Raw genomic sequence first — 17,542 nt, forward strand, 5'->3', positions numbered from 1 at the left:
CCAGTGGGGCCGGCGGGGCTGAGCGGGCCGTGCCCTCGGAGCGGGGAGATGTTGCAGGGTCCGCCGGGCGCGGGGCACCCCAACGACCTGCCCGACCACGCTCCGCGGGTGCGCAGCGCCGTGGCCGAGCTGCGGCAGCGGGCGGAGGCAGAGCCCGGACAGCGCTGGGTGCAGCCCCTCTCCGATGCCTTCCTGGTGCGGTTCCTGCGCGCCAGAGACTTCCACATGGACCTGGCCTGGAGGGTAAAGAGCAGCGGTGGCCGCCCGCGGAGCGGAGGGGGAGGAGGGGGCGGCGGCATCTCCCGGTGCCTGGGGAGCCCCCGCGGCGGCTGTCACCGGCCTGCCTCGACCCGGGGACGTGGGGAGCAGCCGGACGGGGGCTATCGCTGGGTGTTGGGTGGGTGAGTGAGCTCTGCCCTTCTGGGAAACTCTCTGCCGAGGAGTTTCAGGGTGTAACTTAATTGCTTGTCACGCGTGTCTTCAGCGTGGCGCCGACTGAATGTGCTGTCTCACATTCAGCGTGGCTAATTCTGTGCTGTTTCGATGAGGTAACATAAAAGTTGTGGTAAGTGTGGTACAGTCACTCCCGTATACAGTAAGTGCAGTAAGGTTACAGCTCCGGTTAGGAAACAGTATCCTTGAAAGGACATCCTTGTCATGACTGTCGGGCTCAGGTTACTCGTTACTACCAGCGATACACTTACTCTGAAAAAACCTATGTGTAAAAACTTCTTTACTCTTGAAGTTCTGTCATTTACACCACTCCTTGCAGGTTTTGGTAAATCGTAGTACTTTCCTGGCTCTTTGTATGGCTTTTTGCCACAGTGCATGCGTATCTTTAATGTCCAAAGGTACAGATTTACCTTTTTTTTTTTTTTTTTTTTTTTTTTTTTTTTTTTTTTTTTAAGAAAGACTGGCAACCACTAAGTCTTTGGAACAGAAAGTATTTCCAGATCTTCTCAGGGCAAAAGCCGATTCACAGTGTGCCAACTGGAAGCTGTGTTTCCATGGAATTTGATGTTGATTACATAGCATTGCCCAAGAGACTTCACCTATTACTTTCTGACTTCTCTGTACTGTAGATTTTCCAAGTTTAGTTACCATAAGAGAAGATTGTTTGCATACAGATGTATTGCAGGATTGAGGTATCTAAAAAAAAGAATGTGAAAAACTGAATTGGACCCTTGTTACGATCTGCTTAAACATTGCAGAAAGAACTTTTAGATTTGAATATTCCCTTGAGCAAAATTAAAACTCATACAAGTTATCCGTTGATACCAAAACTGTTTTTATTAATTGCTAAGAAATGCAAAGAGAAAGAGGAAAAAAATAAGAAAAGGTTGGAAAATGCTAAGATTACCTTTAGAAGCAGAGAAAAAGATACCACCAAAACTACCTTTTCATCCGAGCTGGTCTGTAGGGTGGGGGGGGACAGAGAGAAGCAGGGTTTTTGCCTTTTTTTTTTGCTTCGATCTCTGCCGCCTTCGATGTGATGTTATCTCTTTAGCTGCAGGGGGTCTTAGTTCTCTGGAATGCAGCCAGGATGTGGCTTCGCTGCTCAGCTCACACTGGCCGTGTCCCAGGCCGTGCAGAGGTCTAGGTCTGCACCTCTCGGCCCTCAGAAATATGGTCAGGGTGGAAAACTCAGGCAGGTGGCACGGGGGGGTCTCAGTCCACTTCAAGGCGGCAGAGGTCCAGTCTCGGGCAGGCAGCTTACAGTGGTAGAAGAAAAGGTGAGGGCGAGGCGGGGAAGAGATCCTTAGCTGCTATAGCCAACTCTCTCTCCCATTCCTCTTTCCCTCTTTTCCCAAACTTTTCCTCAACTTTTATAGTATTCAAAGGAGGTTGTGTGTGGTTTCTTGGTACGTAGCCCTATTCAGATGTTCGCAGAGATATGATAACCATGAACAATACCAGGATCCTTTGGCAGGAAAACTCCAATGGGAAAATCTTGGTGAGAACTTCTGGTGGAAAACTTATACAGAATTTTTGGTAGGAAGTTTTTGACAGGCAGAAACAATGGCAAAACATAATTTTTTGGCATTTGTATGTTACCTGTCTGTTACAGCCCTGAATCATAAATAGCTTTAAAAATTACATTTTTGTTCTTTTCATTTGACTCATGAGATTCGTGTCATAGCTTTAAATTTCCTCCTCAGCAGAAAAACTAGGGAGACAATTCAGATTCCTTTGGGTGTTTATGGATCTTTTTTTTGCTTGAAGTTCATGAGATTTTTTTGTATCAAAGCAGTGCACTAACAATTGTAGGACCATGCTTTTTTTTTTTTTTTTTCCCCCAACAAAAGCCATTTTATTTTCCTATATTCCTTGGTTCCAAAAAGCGGGGCTTAATGAGGACAATATGCACCACTGAATATCCACTCCTAATTGCATTGCAATTGGTTGTTACTGGTAAACCTGTAGACAGGACAGTGAAATTCAGAATTTGGCCCATGCACTTCTGCACTTTGATGTGACTAATTGTGAGGTGCGTTGTAGGTAGGTCTAATATTTGAGAGTGTGGAATCTAAGCTAGATTTAGAGATGGAGTCTATGAAGTAGCAAATTTCCTATACTCCTCTTGAGAATCAGTCCTCTAGACTGGGGACCTCCTTTGAAAAAACTAAGTCTTTTTAGACTCTCTTTTTTTTTTTTTCTGGGTCTCCACAGGCTGCTAAGTTTCTGAATTTCAACCCTTTGTTTGAATTGAGAGATTCTGATGTCCAAACCAACCTGTGTTTAATATTTCTGTCTAGAATTTCCATTCTCCACATGCTGTAGCTATTGGTACTTTATGTTCCACATACTAGCTGACACTTTTTTTCTAGAATACTTCTCTTGCAGCATAGGAGGAATAAAGGAAGCATACCCCCCCCTCCCCTTTGGCCAAAGGAATGTGTTTATTGCAATTGGGAGATCAAGGCCCAAGAGAATTATTGTGCAAAAATCTGTGGTGGTCACAAGACATATATTCATCTAACCCAAGTGAGACTTCATGCAGAGGTTACATTAGTACTTCATCCTAGACAGAGCCCTCCTGCCATCAGTCCAGAGAGTGGCTGTTCCTTCCCGTCCTGGTTTGATGTTGCCTCTTTGTTTGGAATTCAGTCTGATACAGTCCCTTTTTGCCCACTAGGCTCCTGTATACCAACTGCATAGGACTTGTAGAGCAGCTAAGGGATAGTCAAAGTTCGTGGCCCTGTCAATGTTTTTAAGCAACAGTTGTCCAGCGTCTTGGTACAGACTTATAATTAGCCTCAAACATGAATCAAGAGTCTCTCAACTGACCAGACTGTTTATTGGTGGTTAATAATTGACACAGATTTATCTGGTGTCTGTTATCAACATTTGGAAATGCTTCAGAAAAGAATAATCAGGTAATTATGGCAAGACATACCATTTATAAATCTTTTATGGTGACTCACTGCAACAGCAATCTTTTACATTTTTCCAGTGGCAATTCCAGACTTGCTTTTAACTACTGACATATTGATACCTATCATGTTAGAAGAAATAAATTCATACCTGAATATAAATTCATACCTGAGCTGAGCATTGAGTTAATTTGTGCAGATACATTTAACTTCTGTATATACTGTAAACTAAGAAGCAGGGCCACAGGTCTCTATTAATTGTGCTAAAGCAATGGGTTTATATATCCCTTTTTTAATGTACCAGCTAGATGTGTATGTTTGATTTTACTGTTATCATCAAAACCACTGTCACTTGGATTCACTAGTGACACGGAAAATCTGGAGAATTAGCATCTTCTTTCCACCATAAATGTTTTTGCCTAGTGCATTTCATTATGTCCTTGCATTACATCCCCCAACTCTTCTATAGGACTGATTCTCAATGACTTGAGGATACTGTCTTTTTCTACTTGAAATGCATTATACTCTGGGGAACAGAATGAAAATCTTTATATGCAGTAAAAATGCAACATTGAAACTCTATGCCCAGAGTCTTCATAACATACTTAGCTTTTATGGCACTGAAAACTCTCTAAATATTTAGGATCCTTTTAGGAGTTCTGGTTGATGCAAAGCTATATGGCAAGACTTAGGGTTTGCTCTGCATTTGACTTACAGAGGAATCAGGACTTCCTAACGTGTTGTACTGCAAGTCAACAACTTACAATAACCGTGCTGTCCAAGAAGGGTTGTTTTTCATAGTTCCAAACATACTGCTGAGTCTCAGGCATTGTCTCTGAGGATCTTCACATCATTCAAACATAAATACTAAGTTTAAATCAGTTACTTGGCTGCCTTTCTTCCACCAATACCAAGGGATTCCTCAAAAAGGATGGAAGAGCCCTTATTAAGCTCTCTGGGCTGACTGTTGAGGAAGCACAAATCAGTCAGCCAGACTTCCCTTTGCGCTAAGCCAAATATCTCAACTTTCACAAGCGCCAGTCTTTTCCCAATGGCAAAGAGGTAATGCATGTGGAATTGAGAAAGTTCTGTGTCTCTATAAAATTATTTTCAATTTTTTTCTCTGTGTATATTATATGTTTAAATTCTGGGTGTATCTATATACGCATATATAAAAAGAAATATAAAATATATATGCACAAAGGTGTGGATGTATATATATATATGTATGTTTATATTCTGAAGTTTAAGCTGTGGTTTTTCCTCCAAAAAATGCCAATAGAAATCCTTTTTTTCCTAAGCATTGTGTGCATTGGTACAACTGCTGACACAAGAGAGGCTTAGTTCTGTCTAGCAACCTTGTTAACATAAATAAATAGCTATTAATCAAGAAGAAATAATTAATTTACACATACAGATGCATTACTTTCTCCAACAAGTGCATTGTTTTCTAGTTCTTTTACTTCTAAACAAAATACTAAGTTCACTTTTTTTTTTTGTAGCACATGAATTTTGGTTTAATTAGTAACTGTATAATCTCTGATGTTCAGAAATCTGGAACTATCCCCAACAGACATCAGGAAAAAAATCCTCTTAATTAATGCTTAACTCCAGTCTGGAGTTTTTCATCCAGCTTTACCCGTTTACCAAGTTATCTTGCATCTATTTTCACATGCTGAGCAGATGCTAAGTAGGTTATTCAGTTTGTAAACACATATAATTATACATTGTGATGTTTTCCTTGTGTTGTAAGTACCTAAGCAATTTTTTATGCTAGGTAATGAATGTGCTTGTTTTTCCTGACACTAGGTTTTTCTATTTATATCCAGACTGTTTATTATACAGAACACTTATGTTTTCCTTGATGTCTTTACTGAAAAAAAAAATAATATTTTTAAAAGATTTTGCATTAATTTTTGTGTTTAAATAGTATGAGACTAGAAAACCTGTAAGTACCCACTGCTAGCTTTTTAATTCGGTTACATGTTTAAGGATTACTCATTTAAGTAACTGTGTGTGATCTGAGTATGTCCAGCTCCTAAAAAAAAGGATTGTTTATGTAAACAAAAATTTACAGAACTTCTCCAAAACTGGTTGTAGATGCTGTGGAAGATTATCTAATACTAACCTTTACTTCAGTTCTAAATCATTTCAGGTAATTAGATTAGGTTTTCAAAATCTGAGAACTCTTCAGCACTTCTTGATTTTCTGGCCAAGTGAAATATGTTTGAAACTTAGCCATGTTATATGTCTGAAAGATGCACCACTTGCTCATGTCATGGAATGTGTCAGATCAGAAGTATTCCAACTATATATTTACTCCTTAGTAGATGCACCAATAGGTAAATTATGTCTTCTGTATGATCTTGAGTGTGTCACAAGCTGCAAAACAACTACTTTCTTTCTTCAAAGGTCCAGAATTTAAATCCTTTTTGTTTCCAACTTGGAAAATGCAAATAATCCTGAAAATGAGAAATTAACTGTACTGACAAGATGGGATTATTTAGGGTATTAAATGAATATATAATTTTTATTCTCATCTTAGTTCTGGCAGGCAGCTCTTCAAAGAGGCATTTAAAATATGTAATTAAATATGTAATTGTTATTAGGTCCATTAAGTTGTCATACCAAAGATTTTAGAAGAAAAGTGAGAAATTACAAAGCTACAGATGTTTGCCTAGTTGTTTTGTATTGTTGCTTTTGTATTTTGCTGCTTTTAAAGTGTCTATTTTGGAAAGAGCGAGGACAAGATCATATGTTGACAGCGTTGTCTGGTTGGCACAAAGTGGCTGGAATTGCTCAAACAGTGTCCTTTGTAGAGAGTCATGCACTAGAAGAGTGAGATAATCAGAGTACCTCATCAGGCCTATTTTTGCAATTATAGTGAATTTCCCTTCCACAAATTAACTTACTTTCCCTACTCCCCCCCTTCCTTGCCTTTTTCCTTTGCTCGTTAGTTTTTAATTTGGCCTAGGCTAGAACTGATTTAATGTAGTCAAAAGGCTTCTAGTAAAATTCTCATAATGATTAAATATTTCTTTCTGTGATGTATGATTTAGGATGAGGCTTTTAACCACTTTTTCATTGCCAAATCAAGTGAGATATTAGCATAGCAGATTAACTTTTTAATTTTTTTGTACCTAAATACCTATTTATAGATGCTATTTCCATAAAGGATATAGCTAATTTCTGATTGGTATATCATGTATTTGTAAGTGCTGATAAACAATAACATTTTGGAAATAGTTTCCTCATGATAATTCATTTGAGAGACCTTCAAAATCATTCAAGACCTCAATCTGAGCAGAAGAAAAGATATGTTTTATGTAAAATGATACAAGAAACTTGAAAGTAGAGGAAAGGGTAAGAAATAAGACTAATTACCTGACATGCTATGAGGTACAGGACGGTCAGTCTCAGGTCTCCCTCTAAGAGCCTGTAGGTAACCATCAGCATAGCTGATGCTGTGATTTTCCAAGGGATGAAGTCAATTCTACTGAAGTTCCTTCTGACCTTTCTTCCAGTGAAATGCTGAAGAAAATTATACTTGCATAGATACGAGAAATTCGTAATTTATTTATGGTTATGTTCTATTAGTTTTAGCTGACAGCTCTTTTAACTGTAATGTTTCTATTGCAAAATATGGAGTAATTGATAACAGAATAAAAATTAGTTGCTGTTAATACTAATTAACAGAAATGCAAGACTGTTGGTTGCTGCTCTCAGTGGCTACCTTTAAGATTTAAACCTACGTTTCAGTTTGTTTTGAAATGAGCTGCTGAAAAATTCTGATTCTCTTAGCTCCTTTGAAACTCTTGGATTAAAACTCTTAAGCTGTAGCTATAGAGGAAATTAATTCAAAATCTATATTATTTGCTATCCTTCTACCCTCCAAAGTCAGTGCTAGAAAACTTAGCATGAGTGACAGAGTACAGGCAAAATTTGGTTGATGAACTGAAACTTTTCAGAAGACAGTCTTGCAAAGCTTCCTACTTACATAAGCAAAATATCCTAAATAAATTTTAGTTGCAGGGTAAGCAGTTTCTTTTCCCTACCATCACTTAATTAATATTAAAGGAAAAACAGTAATTAGATTTGGAAATTAGAACTACTGCATCACCAACTTCGTTTTTCATGATCCATCTTTAAGATGACCTTTCACAGAGCTACCTGTAATTCCTCTTCATAGATGTCATCTCACAAAGGAAAGCTTTTAATTGCCTCTTCCTTGGGGTTAGGCCATTGCCTTTCAACACACAGCTCTTCCTGTGCCTTAGTTATGATCCTGCCTTCCAGCCTTAGAAACTAGGGTGATAATATCCCTGATAACAGACAGGATCTCTGTTTTAGCCAAACAGGTTCTCATTATTTCCACTCTGTGGGAGGGAAATTGTGTAATGTGTAATGGACCCATTACTTTGTTATATTCTGCCATTTCAGAGGGGTAGATGGGACTTCAAAAATGTTTTCGGATTTACTAATGATTATACTTGTTTCAAATAGTAAACTAGAATTATTGATGACTGTGTGTACGAAATAAGAGAGGGTGGGGAGGAAGGGAGAGGGTACATGCATGAAGAAGAATGTTCCTCTGTAAAAGTTTTGAACATTTAAATTCAAAAAATGCTGGATGAATCTGATGCAGTGTCAAAATGAATAGCCCTAAAGGTAACCTGAGTGAGAAAACTGCAATTTAGGTGCATTTTACATAGAAACTTATTCTGTGTAAAGGCTTATTCTACATCCAGTTTTCTTTTCTGATACAAAATGACAACTGCAGTCCATTAACAATTTGACAGGGTTCTAAATTCAACCACTTATTTGATCCAATATAGCCACATTCTGCTTCTAGGACTGATTTGCTGAAATCGTGCAATGAAATTTTAGCCAATGTAAAGAGTTAAACCTGACTGTGACCACCTGTGGAAAACATTTTTAACTGTGCTCTTCATACAATAGCTGATGCTTACCTGACATCCACCTTTATTTATTTCCAGTTATTGAAGAATTATCAGAAGTGGAGAATTGAATGCCCAGAAATAAGTGCAGATTTACAACCATCTTCTGTTCTTGGTCTTTTGCAAGCTGGCTATCATGGAGTCCTCAGATCAAGAGACCCACATGGAAGCAAAGTTCTAATATACAGAATAGGTGAGTGACAAAATTAGCTGGAGCTCTTTCACAGTCAGCTCTGGCACTGGTATTTTTTGTTTGTTTTGTGGTTTTTGTTTGTGTGCTTGCTTTGTGGGGGTTTTGTAGAGTTTTTTTGTGGTTTGGGTTTTTTTGTTTTGCTTTGGTTTAGTTTTTTTTTATATTATCACAATTTCTGCAGCAAATCAAAAATATTTTATGGTTACAACAGCAGCTGTTGATAAAATCAGATAATATCACAATGACTTAACTAGACAGGTAACATATTGATGTTCTCTGTTAGAAATACCATTACATTAATATAAAGGTGAGTTACTGAGCTGTAAGGGTTACATCATTTTACTTATACTACTGGTATGGCTAAAGTTGTACAATTCTTAAAGGGGAACTTTAAGAATCAATTGGATATAATATAGTTATATGAATCAATTGGATTTGATGACCTGCACTCTCAGCTAGCATGACTGAGCTGTTCCTGTCAAAACCTTGCACTGGAGACTGGAGCCGTAGGTGGAACATACTACATTAGGTGATATCTATAACCATTTACCATTAAGTGATATCATCTATGAAAAAAGCATAAAAGATCAGTGACAGAGCAGGCACACAAAGTAACGTATGTACTGCAAATCAGTTTATTTCAGGACGTTTAATATTGCTGGTTAGTCCCTGTTCCCAAGACACACACTAGAAGCAGTAGCAAGCAAAACTACAGGTGTATGGGGTATTGTCATGGTAATGCAGAGTAATCTATATACTCTTCAGGACAATGGGATCCCAATTTATTTACTGCATACGATGTGTTTCGTGTAAGTCTCATCACATCTGAACTCATTGTAAAGGAGATTGAGACTCAGCGGAATGGAGTCAAGGCTATCTTTGATCTTCAAGGCTGGCGATTTGCTCATGCGTTTCAAATCAGCCCAGCAGTGGCCAAGAAAATTGCTGCTGTTCTCACAGTAAGTACGACATACTGTTTTATGCAGCTTCATTGCTATAACTTCCAATATTTCCTTCATTCTAAGCTATAGTAAATTTTCATTCTGTAGACCTTCTCAGTCTGTGCAGCTTTAAAGAACTAAATCCTACATTCATTAATAGGCATAGGTTGTGCTTGATTTTACTTAAAGTGTGTTCTTCGATAGCAGTAAATGCCCTGTAACTTCCGATGTCTTATAAGAACTCCACTGACCTGTTACAACACAAGAATTTCATGACTGTAAGAGCAAACAGTTTTAGAAGGGACATGTATCTCTTCTTTTCCATTCTTTTGAGCATTAACTCAACATTCAAAGCTTTTATTCCTGAGACTCAGAGAATATAATAAATGGCATGCACTGAGAAGTTAAGAGCAAGGCATTACTAACCAGTTACCAATATGAATGATGCTATATAATCTTCCATCTGCTACCAACAGAATGTATGGTGTTTATGTTCTGCTTGCTTTTTGCCCCCAGCATGAGAATTATTTTGTGCAAATCATTGCTACCTCACCTCCTAGTTTTCATAAAACTTCTGGGGACTTTAATTTCTTCAAGACTTATGCCCTTCTGCCAAATTCAGCTGAATTTTGCCTCTGGATTTGCGAGGAAAAAAAGAATGAAAGAAAAAAGAGAGGGACAGAGAATTGACTGGCAAGCAGAAAGAAAGTACAATAGGATTTTCAAGTACATCTAAATATTTCAATCCATTATGTCAAAGTAGGAAATTCTTGGAATGTGATGTTTCCATCTTGACCTATTTCAGATTTGTTGCATGTCTTTCAAGCTTCTAAATGTTTATTATAGCTATTGAAAAAAATAATCAAAACTTGTGTGTTTCCAGTATTCTCTTCTAAGATGAGAAAGAATTTTAACTCTTTCTTTTTTTTCTTTTTTTTCCCTGATTTCTTTCATCACTTTAACGGGATTTGTATATTTCACCCAGAGATTGTCTTAGAGTTATTCAATATCATAGATTCATAGAATCATAGAATATGCAGAGTTGGAAGGGACTCATCAGGATCATCGAGTCCAACTCCTGGCCCTGCACAGGACACCACAAGAATCACACTACAGGCCTGAGAAGGTTATCCAAACATTTATTGAACTCAGACAGGCTTGGTGCTGTGACCACTTCCCTGGGGAGCCTGTTCCAGTGCCCAACCACCCTCTGGGTGAAAAACCTTTTCAATATCTAAACTAAACGTCCCCTGACACAGCTTCATGCCATTTCTGAGTATTGTCACTGGTCACCAGAGAGAAGAGATCTGTGCCTGTCCTTCTTCTTCCCCTCACAAGGAAGTTGTAACTGCAATGTCTCCCCTCAGTTCTCCTCTTCTCCAGACTGAACAGACCAAGCGACCTCAGCCCAGCTGCTTCCCATATGGCTTCTCTTCAAGGCCCTTCACCATCTTCATTGTCCTACTTTGTATGCTCTCTAATAGCTTAATGTCTTTTTTATATTGTGGTGCCCAAAACTGCACACGGGACTCAAGGTGAGGCTGCAGCAGTGCAGGTTAGAGCAGGACAATCACCTCCTTTGACCGGCTGGTGATGCTGTGCTTAATGCACCCCAGCAAATGCTTAATGCACCCCAGAATATTCTTATAAGTAAACAAGAAACCTTGGGTTTTAACCCTGTGTTTTACTTAAGAAATGTGTCTTGCAAATTACTATCCTGCATGAAGAAACAGAAGCTAGTAGAAAGGAAATATGTATTAAGGAACGGAAAGCATAGTAAGAATAATAAGTGACATTATCTTGAAAAATCTATCGCCCCAGTTAAAACAAAATTGTTTCGTGAAAAACATGATAGTAGACTTTAGGTATATGATAACACATAATAAGATGAAGTAAACCTATAATCAGATAGTTTTTAGGTCTTTATCATACATTAAAATCTAAAAGGAGTGGCACTTAAGAAACGTGTTGGGTTTGAATTTTTTCATCTTTCAAACTACAATACTAGAGAGGAGAAATGTTTGTGAGAAATACGATTTTTATAAGTGGAAAATGTCAGGTTGCAGAGGCAGTATCAGGTGAGATATGAATGGAAACTGTACTTTCCCCGTTGCACAATGCTGGTTTTGAGCACTGGCATATTTTCTTTTAAATTTCAAATATCTGGGACTTTTAAATGAATCTTGAATGTAAGTAGAACTATTTCATATTATAAAGAGTTTATAACAGGTAATTTTTTTAAATTTTCATTACAACAGTAATTTTATTGTAAAGCTGAACTTCTGGCTTGGCCAAACTCTGAGTAATTTCAAGGCTTGTCTCTAAATTATAAATATAATTTATTTAAATTCAAGTTAGTATCTTCAATAGTTCATATTTATATATATTTACATATGATCCTGCAGGCTATGAGTTGCCAATAAAAGCACATGCCTCAATACCTTTTTTGTAAATTAGCAGCAAAATCTCTGTTGTGAAGAACTGTACCTTAGAGGAAAGGCTGAGCACAAGATTTGTGTACAATATTTATGTGCAGTTTGGTGGCAGTTTTCTTTTTTGTTTTTCTATTTGTTTGTTCTAATAATCAACCTCTCCTCTTACTGATTTTTTTTTCTTTCTAATGGGAGGAACAAGATATGATTTTTTTAAATGTTGTTGTAGCAGTGTAAATTAACAACACTCCAAAATGCAGGAATTGGCAAGATCAGGAGGAATAGTTTAACCTATAGACTAGGTAGGTCTTGTCCTTAGCAACAGAATCTTTACAATAATATTTTCTTTTTCTTATGCTGTTTTTCATGTATATTGACAGGATTCCTTCCCACTAAAAGTTCGAGGTATCCACTTGATTAATGAGCCTTTATTCTTCCACCCAGTCTTCGCTCTAATTAAGCCTTTTCTCACTGAAAAAATAAAGGAACGGGTGAGTGCACACAAATATTTCTTTCTGTCACAAAACCCTTATATGACAATCTGTAGCACTTCCCTTAGTATCTGTCACTCCTGAGCTTTGAAGAGCATAAATCATATTTGTTTGTTAGTGCCATACTGGCCTCCAGAATGTAATTGTAAAGCATTTGCAGTTATCAATAACATGAGAGTTGCAAGTGGTGCTGTTACCACCACTCTAAAGATAAAAACCACTGTGACACAGAGAGGTTTAATAATTTGCTTGAGGTTACAAAACAATTATTCTGCAGAACTAGAAAGAAATAGGTCTTGGATCTCCCAGTACTCTCTCTGTAAATGACAGAGAAAAAATATCACTGAACAGTGATGTTATGCTCCAAGTTGTGCAGAATTAGTAGAAGACAACTATTTAGCTCTGAAAGACCCTCAGAGGCATTTATGCATCAAAATTAGGTCAGACTTAAGTTTCAAGTTTTTTTCCAAATATCTTCTTAGTTGTTTTGAATAGTTTTGCAGTTATAAATCTGCAAATTTATATTTGTATTTGGATGCAAAAGCATGCCAAGAATTCTGGTTTATTGTAGCATGAAAAGAATATTGGACTTTTCAGCTGGCATAAAAGTGAAGTGTTGACGGCAGGACTAAGGTACAAAATAAGCACCCCTGTCTATCATTACTCCCATTCTGAAGCCTCCTTTTCTCAGCACATGGGTCTTGTACGTTTACAATAGTTTTTAGGTCTTTGTCATTCCAGGACAGTAGACACAGATCTTTCTGGTCACTGTTAGCTGTAATTTGCCCCCTTTCCTAGCATGTGTGTTGCTATGAGAAAGAGGAAGCCTTGTGCAGTCCCTCACTCTCAAATGATGATAGAAAGAGGGAGTATGTTTCAGCAGTCTGAAGCCCTGGCCCTCCTTTTCTCACATTAACACCTGTGAAAAAAGCCCGTCACCTGATCCAGTTTTGGGCTAGAACTTTAAAAGTGGAAAAGAGGGCAGATGGACACTAAAGGCCTAACCCAAAACAAACTTGGTATCCTAGTTCATTGAGTGGAACAGAAGCAGCTTGTTTGTCTCTTAGCTTAGGATTACAGGTATGATCTGAAAAAAAAAACAACCCAAAACAAACCAACTCTAAGGGCCAGTTCCCCATACCTTTACAGAAACAATTACTTTTCACTCACTTATCTTACTTCCTGATGAGGAAGTGTTAGAGAAAAGACAGCCAACTTGCTTTTGAGTGTATATCCTTATTGTCTTTACATAATAATAATTGCAGAAAATTCTTGTCAAGTGTTAATAAAAGGCCTATAATGAGAAGAAACAAAACTACAATGTTATGGTGGTGGAGTAGTCCAGGATCTAATTTCAGTTGGTACTGAAACATAAGGACTAACATATAAATTCTTCTGAATATCTTTCTTGACACATGCCTGAACCTACATACTACATAATATTGTTTTTAAACACGTGGCAGGATCAGATAGTGTTGGCTAGGAGCCAGACACTATCCTTTTCTTGGAAATGACTGAAAGGCAAGCACGTGACTAAACCAATTTCCAGTCCTCCCACGGTTCAGCCTTTGGGATGTTGTATGTACGTTTGTCAATGTTGCTAAACCATTGTGTAGTTAGTTTTGGCTCCTGTGCTCACAGCTACTTAAAACGCAGTTCTCAGGTTGTAGTTTATCCTTCAGCAATCTTCAGATACTGAGCAGACAAAGTTTGAGCACCCATGGGAAACTCACAAAGTATTTCCTTAATTTTTTAAGGAGCTAATTATGAACAAGTACCCTTGTTAAGTCAAACCAAGCTGGTTGCTTCAGCACCTGAAGAGAATTTGTTCGCTGCCTGTTTTCACTCAGTAGTCTAACATTCATACCCAAGTAAATGCTTCTCATATTTTGTTTTAGGTGCATATGCATGGAAATAACTACATGCAAAGTCTGACTGAACACTTCCCCATCAGCATTCTCCCACTGGAATATGGGGGGGAGGAAGTCTCCATTGAAGAGCTGGCTAAAGAATGGACTGACTTTATAATGGCATCTGCAGATTATCTTCAGAGCATTTCTCTGGTTGCACAGGAATAACCTTATTGCAGTATTATATCCATTCTTAAACAGTGAAAACGGAAATAAGTTTAATACGAAAATATTCATTTGAACTTGAAATTATTGCGAATGAAACCGGTGTATCTTTGCAGGGCACTGAATTTTATATTGGCTGCACTTTATACTAACTGGAGTCTATCAGTATGTGTGTCTGAAGAGATTAATGAATTCTACATATTCGTAGTGCTGTTTGTAGTTGATTAATTTGTATGCCAGAAAGTTGAAGAATGCACTGGATATCAGACTGATACTGCTCCTGCTAAGTCTTTGGAGACAACTTATTTGTAATAATGCAGTCCAGAACCTTACAATTAGCTCTTGTATCTTGGCTTGTCAAGACAACAGGATATAAAACAAAGAACAGAATGTGGCTAGAGTAGAGTAGTTTGTTGCAGAAGTATGGCTACGGGGCTAATTTACAAGGAGAGAAGAGGCTGATTTTTGGATTGATTCTCAGGGAAAAAGGCTATTTTGTTAGTTTGTGTCAAATTGAAAATTAGTTAGCAATAGTAAGACATTTGCGTTAATCTTTGTGCTGCTTGTGCAACTTCCCCTTTTGTGCTAATTAACACAGTATCTTCCAGTTTTATAAAGGAAGCTGGGGAAAACACCATGTACCTATTCTTCAAATGACAGTATGAATCAGGAAGAGGAACTGGTAAGAGAGCCCAAACAAACTTGAAAATTCCTATTTTCTTTCTTCAAATTGATGTTGTGTATGGACAACTGTAAGAAACTCAGATTACCACCTTTAATTCTTACTGTAGAGGACTACAAAGGTCAAGAGCTTTCAGCTTGTTTGCATTATCTGTTTGTTTCAGAAGGTGAAATAGGATTTTCTGTGTGGATCTGAACTTTAGAAATACCTGCTACATAGTTTAAGGGTTCTTTGAGGTCACTGAACCTCAGCATAGGAGATGCTGGATGTCTTTATTTTCAGAACAGTAATTGACAACTTACCATTCTATTTGCTGTTAGGCACTGAAAGAAATTATTTTTAATTTCTGTTAAGCCTTCTTTATTTCTGTAGGGATAATGAAAAAATCTCTATATACTTACTGGAAACCAGTTTCTGTTTTGTTTTGGTTTTCTAAGTGGCATTATTGAGATATGAACACTGTATATGTAAAAGCTGTCACTCACATTACACAGAAGTATCATCCTGCAATCCCCAGTATCTAATGATCTAAAGTATTATTTTACTTTTCACTTAGCTTTTTCTTAAAATCTCTGTTAGTACAACAACTGCTAGAGTCCATTTACCCAGTTTTTAACTTTGTTTTGTAATAAGCCAAGAGATCTTTGCATAAGCAGTATATATTTAAGCATTCCATGAGTCTTCATATAAATGAATCTGTAACAAATGCTTTGTTTCTCAGGTAGCTATAAATGATAGCTTCAGTTATTTTGGAATCTTTAGCACATTGGGATGGTATATTCATATATGCTTAGGGGAGAGAAATTATGCTATCCTATTAAGTCAGAAATGTCTTATTTTACATTATGACTAATACTGAATTATTGTGAAAGTCATTGGAAGTTATTCTTTATTAGCTAGAGGAATATCTATGAAAGACACATTAGAGCACTTGTAGTTTCTTCTGCTGTGGTAAGGTGCCAGAAATTCTTAAAAAAATGACAAAGCTGCTTACATTTTTTTTTCTTTCAATTCCATGATTTTCTCAAGTGTGTTTTTCGTTCTCTTCTTTCATGGTATATTTGACATGGAGCCTAAATTTAAATAAATCTCTTCTAGGTACTTTTTCATAGGATCATATATTTTATATATCTTTTTTTTTTTCCTCAGATTGAACTATTTTGTGATAAAAAAATCTCCTTAAGTAGAGGAGTTTGGTCAACTGCTAATTCTTCTTTATAAGAAAATAAACTGAGTAGTCAGGCATCTGGCAAATGTTCAAGTATGTATCTGAAGTTCCAAATCATTTACCAACTGGAGAACTGAAGCTATTGTCCTAATTTTGCAGTCCTTCAATTTTAATCCTTGAGTGTAAACTGCACAAAGGAATGAGCTGTGTTTCAGTGAACAGGAAAATTTAAACTTTTCCCATGAAACCAATCTCCAGTTGTTGCTGTTTTTTGTAGCAGAGACCTCATTTGATTGCATATGTGTCAGGGTTGACAGAGAATCTGTCAGCACCCTGGCAATTAGTGATGAGGAATTTAAACAACTTTTAGGAAATATTTACTGTAATGGTGGACGGAACAAACATAATGCAGCCCAGACCAAAGGTCACCAATCAAAATGTGTACAGTGTCACCAATAGCATGTCACAGCATGCACAGTGTCTTCAGTGTCACCAATAAGAGTGTGTGCAGTGTCTTATGCTTGAGACTTTTGACCAATTGTGTTGTGACACGATAGTGTACAAAGATTATAAAAGAAACACTTGAGAGTAATAAACAGCTTCCTGATCACCTTGCACCTAGACTATGTCTGACTCTGATATCCGTGTCGCATTGGCCATTCCGACATTATCAGCGACACATATGTATATGCCCATTCATATGTAGCTGTTTTTTAGGTTTTTATAATCTTTATTTGGACTACACCAGCTCTGTGGACATAAAGTCCTAAATATCTTCAAAAATATCCTGAATCTGTTATTAAGTGGTAGCATGTTTGCATAACACAACAGTTAGAGCACTGAGTGCAGTTACTTTTTCATAAACTTAATTATTTTTTAATGTTTACATATCGTATAGAAGGTGGGAACTCTAATTGTACTTGCTGCTAATAGTAATGACACAAGATAATTGTAACATTTGCATAATTAATGGAGGAGGTATTAGTATGATAGGTGGTGATGTGGCAGCTTTGAGCATCAGTCAAAAAAACAAAGATCCCTAAGTGCGTTATTCTTCAAATACATCAGAAGTGCCTCTAAAAAAAGGAAGTGCCTCTAAAAAAAGAAAGTTCCTGTTAAACAGTGCAAACGTAATTTACTACTGACTGTAAGCACGTCATGCACAATGTTTTTTAATAATTTTTTACATATTGACGCCATTTTAATTAATAAACAAATTCTGGTCGAA

At 37.3% G+C, this 17,542-nt stretch overlaps 1 protein-coding gene across 2 annotated transcripts; it reads left to right on the forward strand.

Annotated features, from left to right (window-relative positions):
* Nucleotides 1–16,244, forward strand: TTPA (alpha tocopherol transfer protein). 2 transcript variants are annotated; one of them, XM_032684642.1, is made up of 5 exons: nt 1–243; nt 8,372–8,525; nt 9,291–9,484; nt 12,279–12,389; nt 14,288–16,244. In XM_032684642.1, the coding sequence occupies exons 1-5, from the start codon at nt 49–51 to the stop codon at nt 14,465–14,467; spliced, it is 834 nt and encodes a 277-aa protein (XP_032540533.1). In that variant the 5' UTR covers nt 1–48; the 3' UTR covers nt 14,468–16,244. The 2 variants fall into 2 exon arrangements, with proteins under 2 accessions (XP_032540533.1, XP_032540534.1); XM_032684643.1 differs by lacking the exon at nt 12,279–12,389 and having other exon boundaries at nt 34–243.
* Nucleotides 16,245–17,542: the final 1,298 nt, after the last annotated feature.

Source organism: Chiroxiphia lanceolata, chromosome 1, assembly GCF_009829145.1.
Source record: "Chiroxiphia lanceolata isolate bChiLan1 chromosome 1, bChiLan1.pri, whole genome shotgun sequence".
NCBI classification, from domain to species: Eukaryota; Metazoa; Chordata; class Aves; order Passeriformes; family Pipridae; genus Chiroxiphia; species Chiroxiphia lanceolata.

What these genes read in the sequence shown, in the direction of transcription:
- TTPA (XM_032684642.1), top strand. Translation starts at nt 49, where the DNA reads ATGTTGCAGGGTCCGCCGGGCGCGGGGCACCCCAACGACCTGCCCGAC. An exon ending in ACATGGACCTGGCCTGGAGG is followed by an intron (nt 244 to 8,371) that starts GTAAAGAGCAGC and finishes ATTTATTTCCAG; the next exon opens with TTATTGAAGAATTATCAGAA. An exon ending in CTGAAAAAATAAAGGAACGG is followed by an intron (nt 12,390 to 14,287) that starts GTGAGTGCACAC and finishes ATTTTGTTTTAG; the next exon opens with GTGCATATGCATGGAAATAA.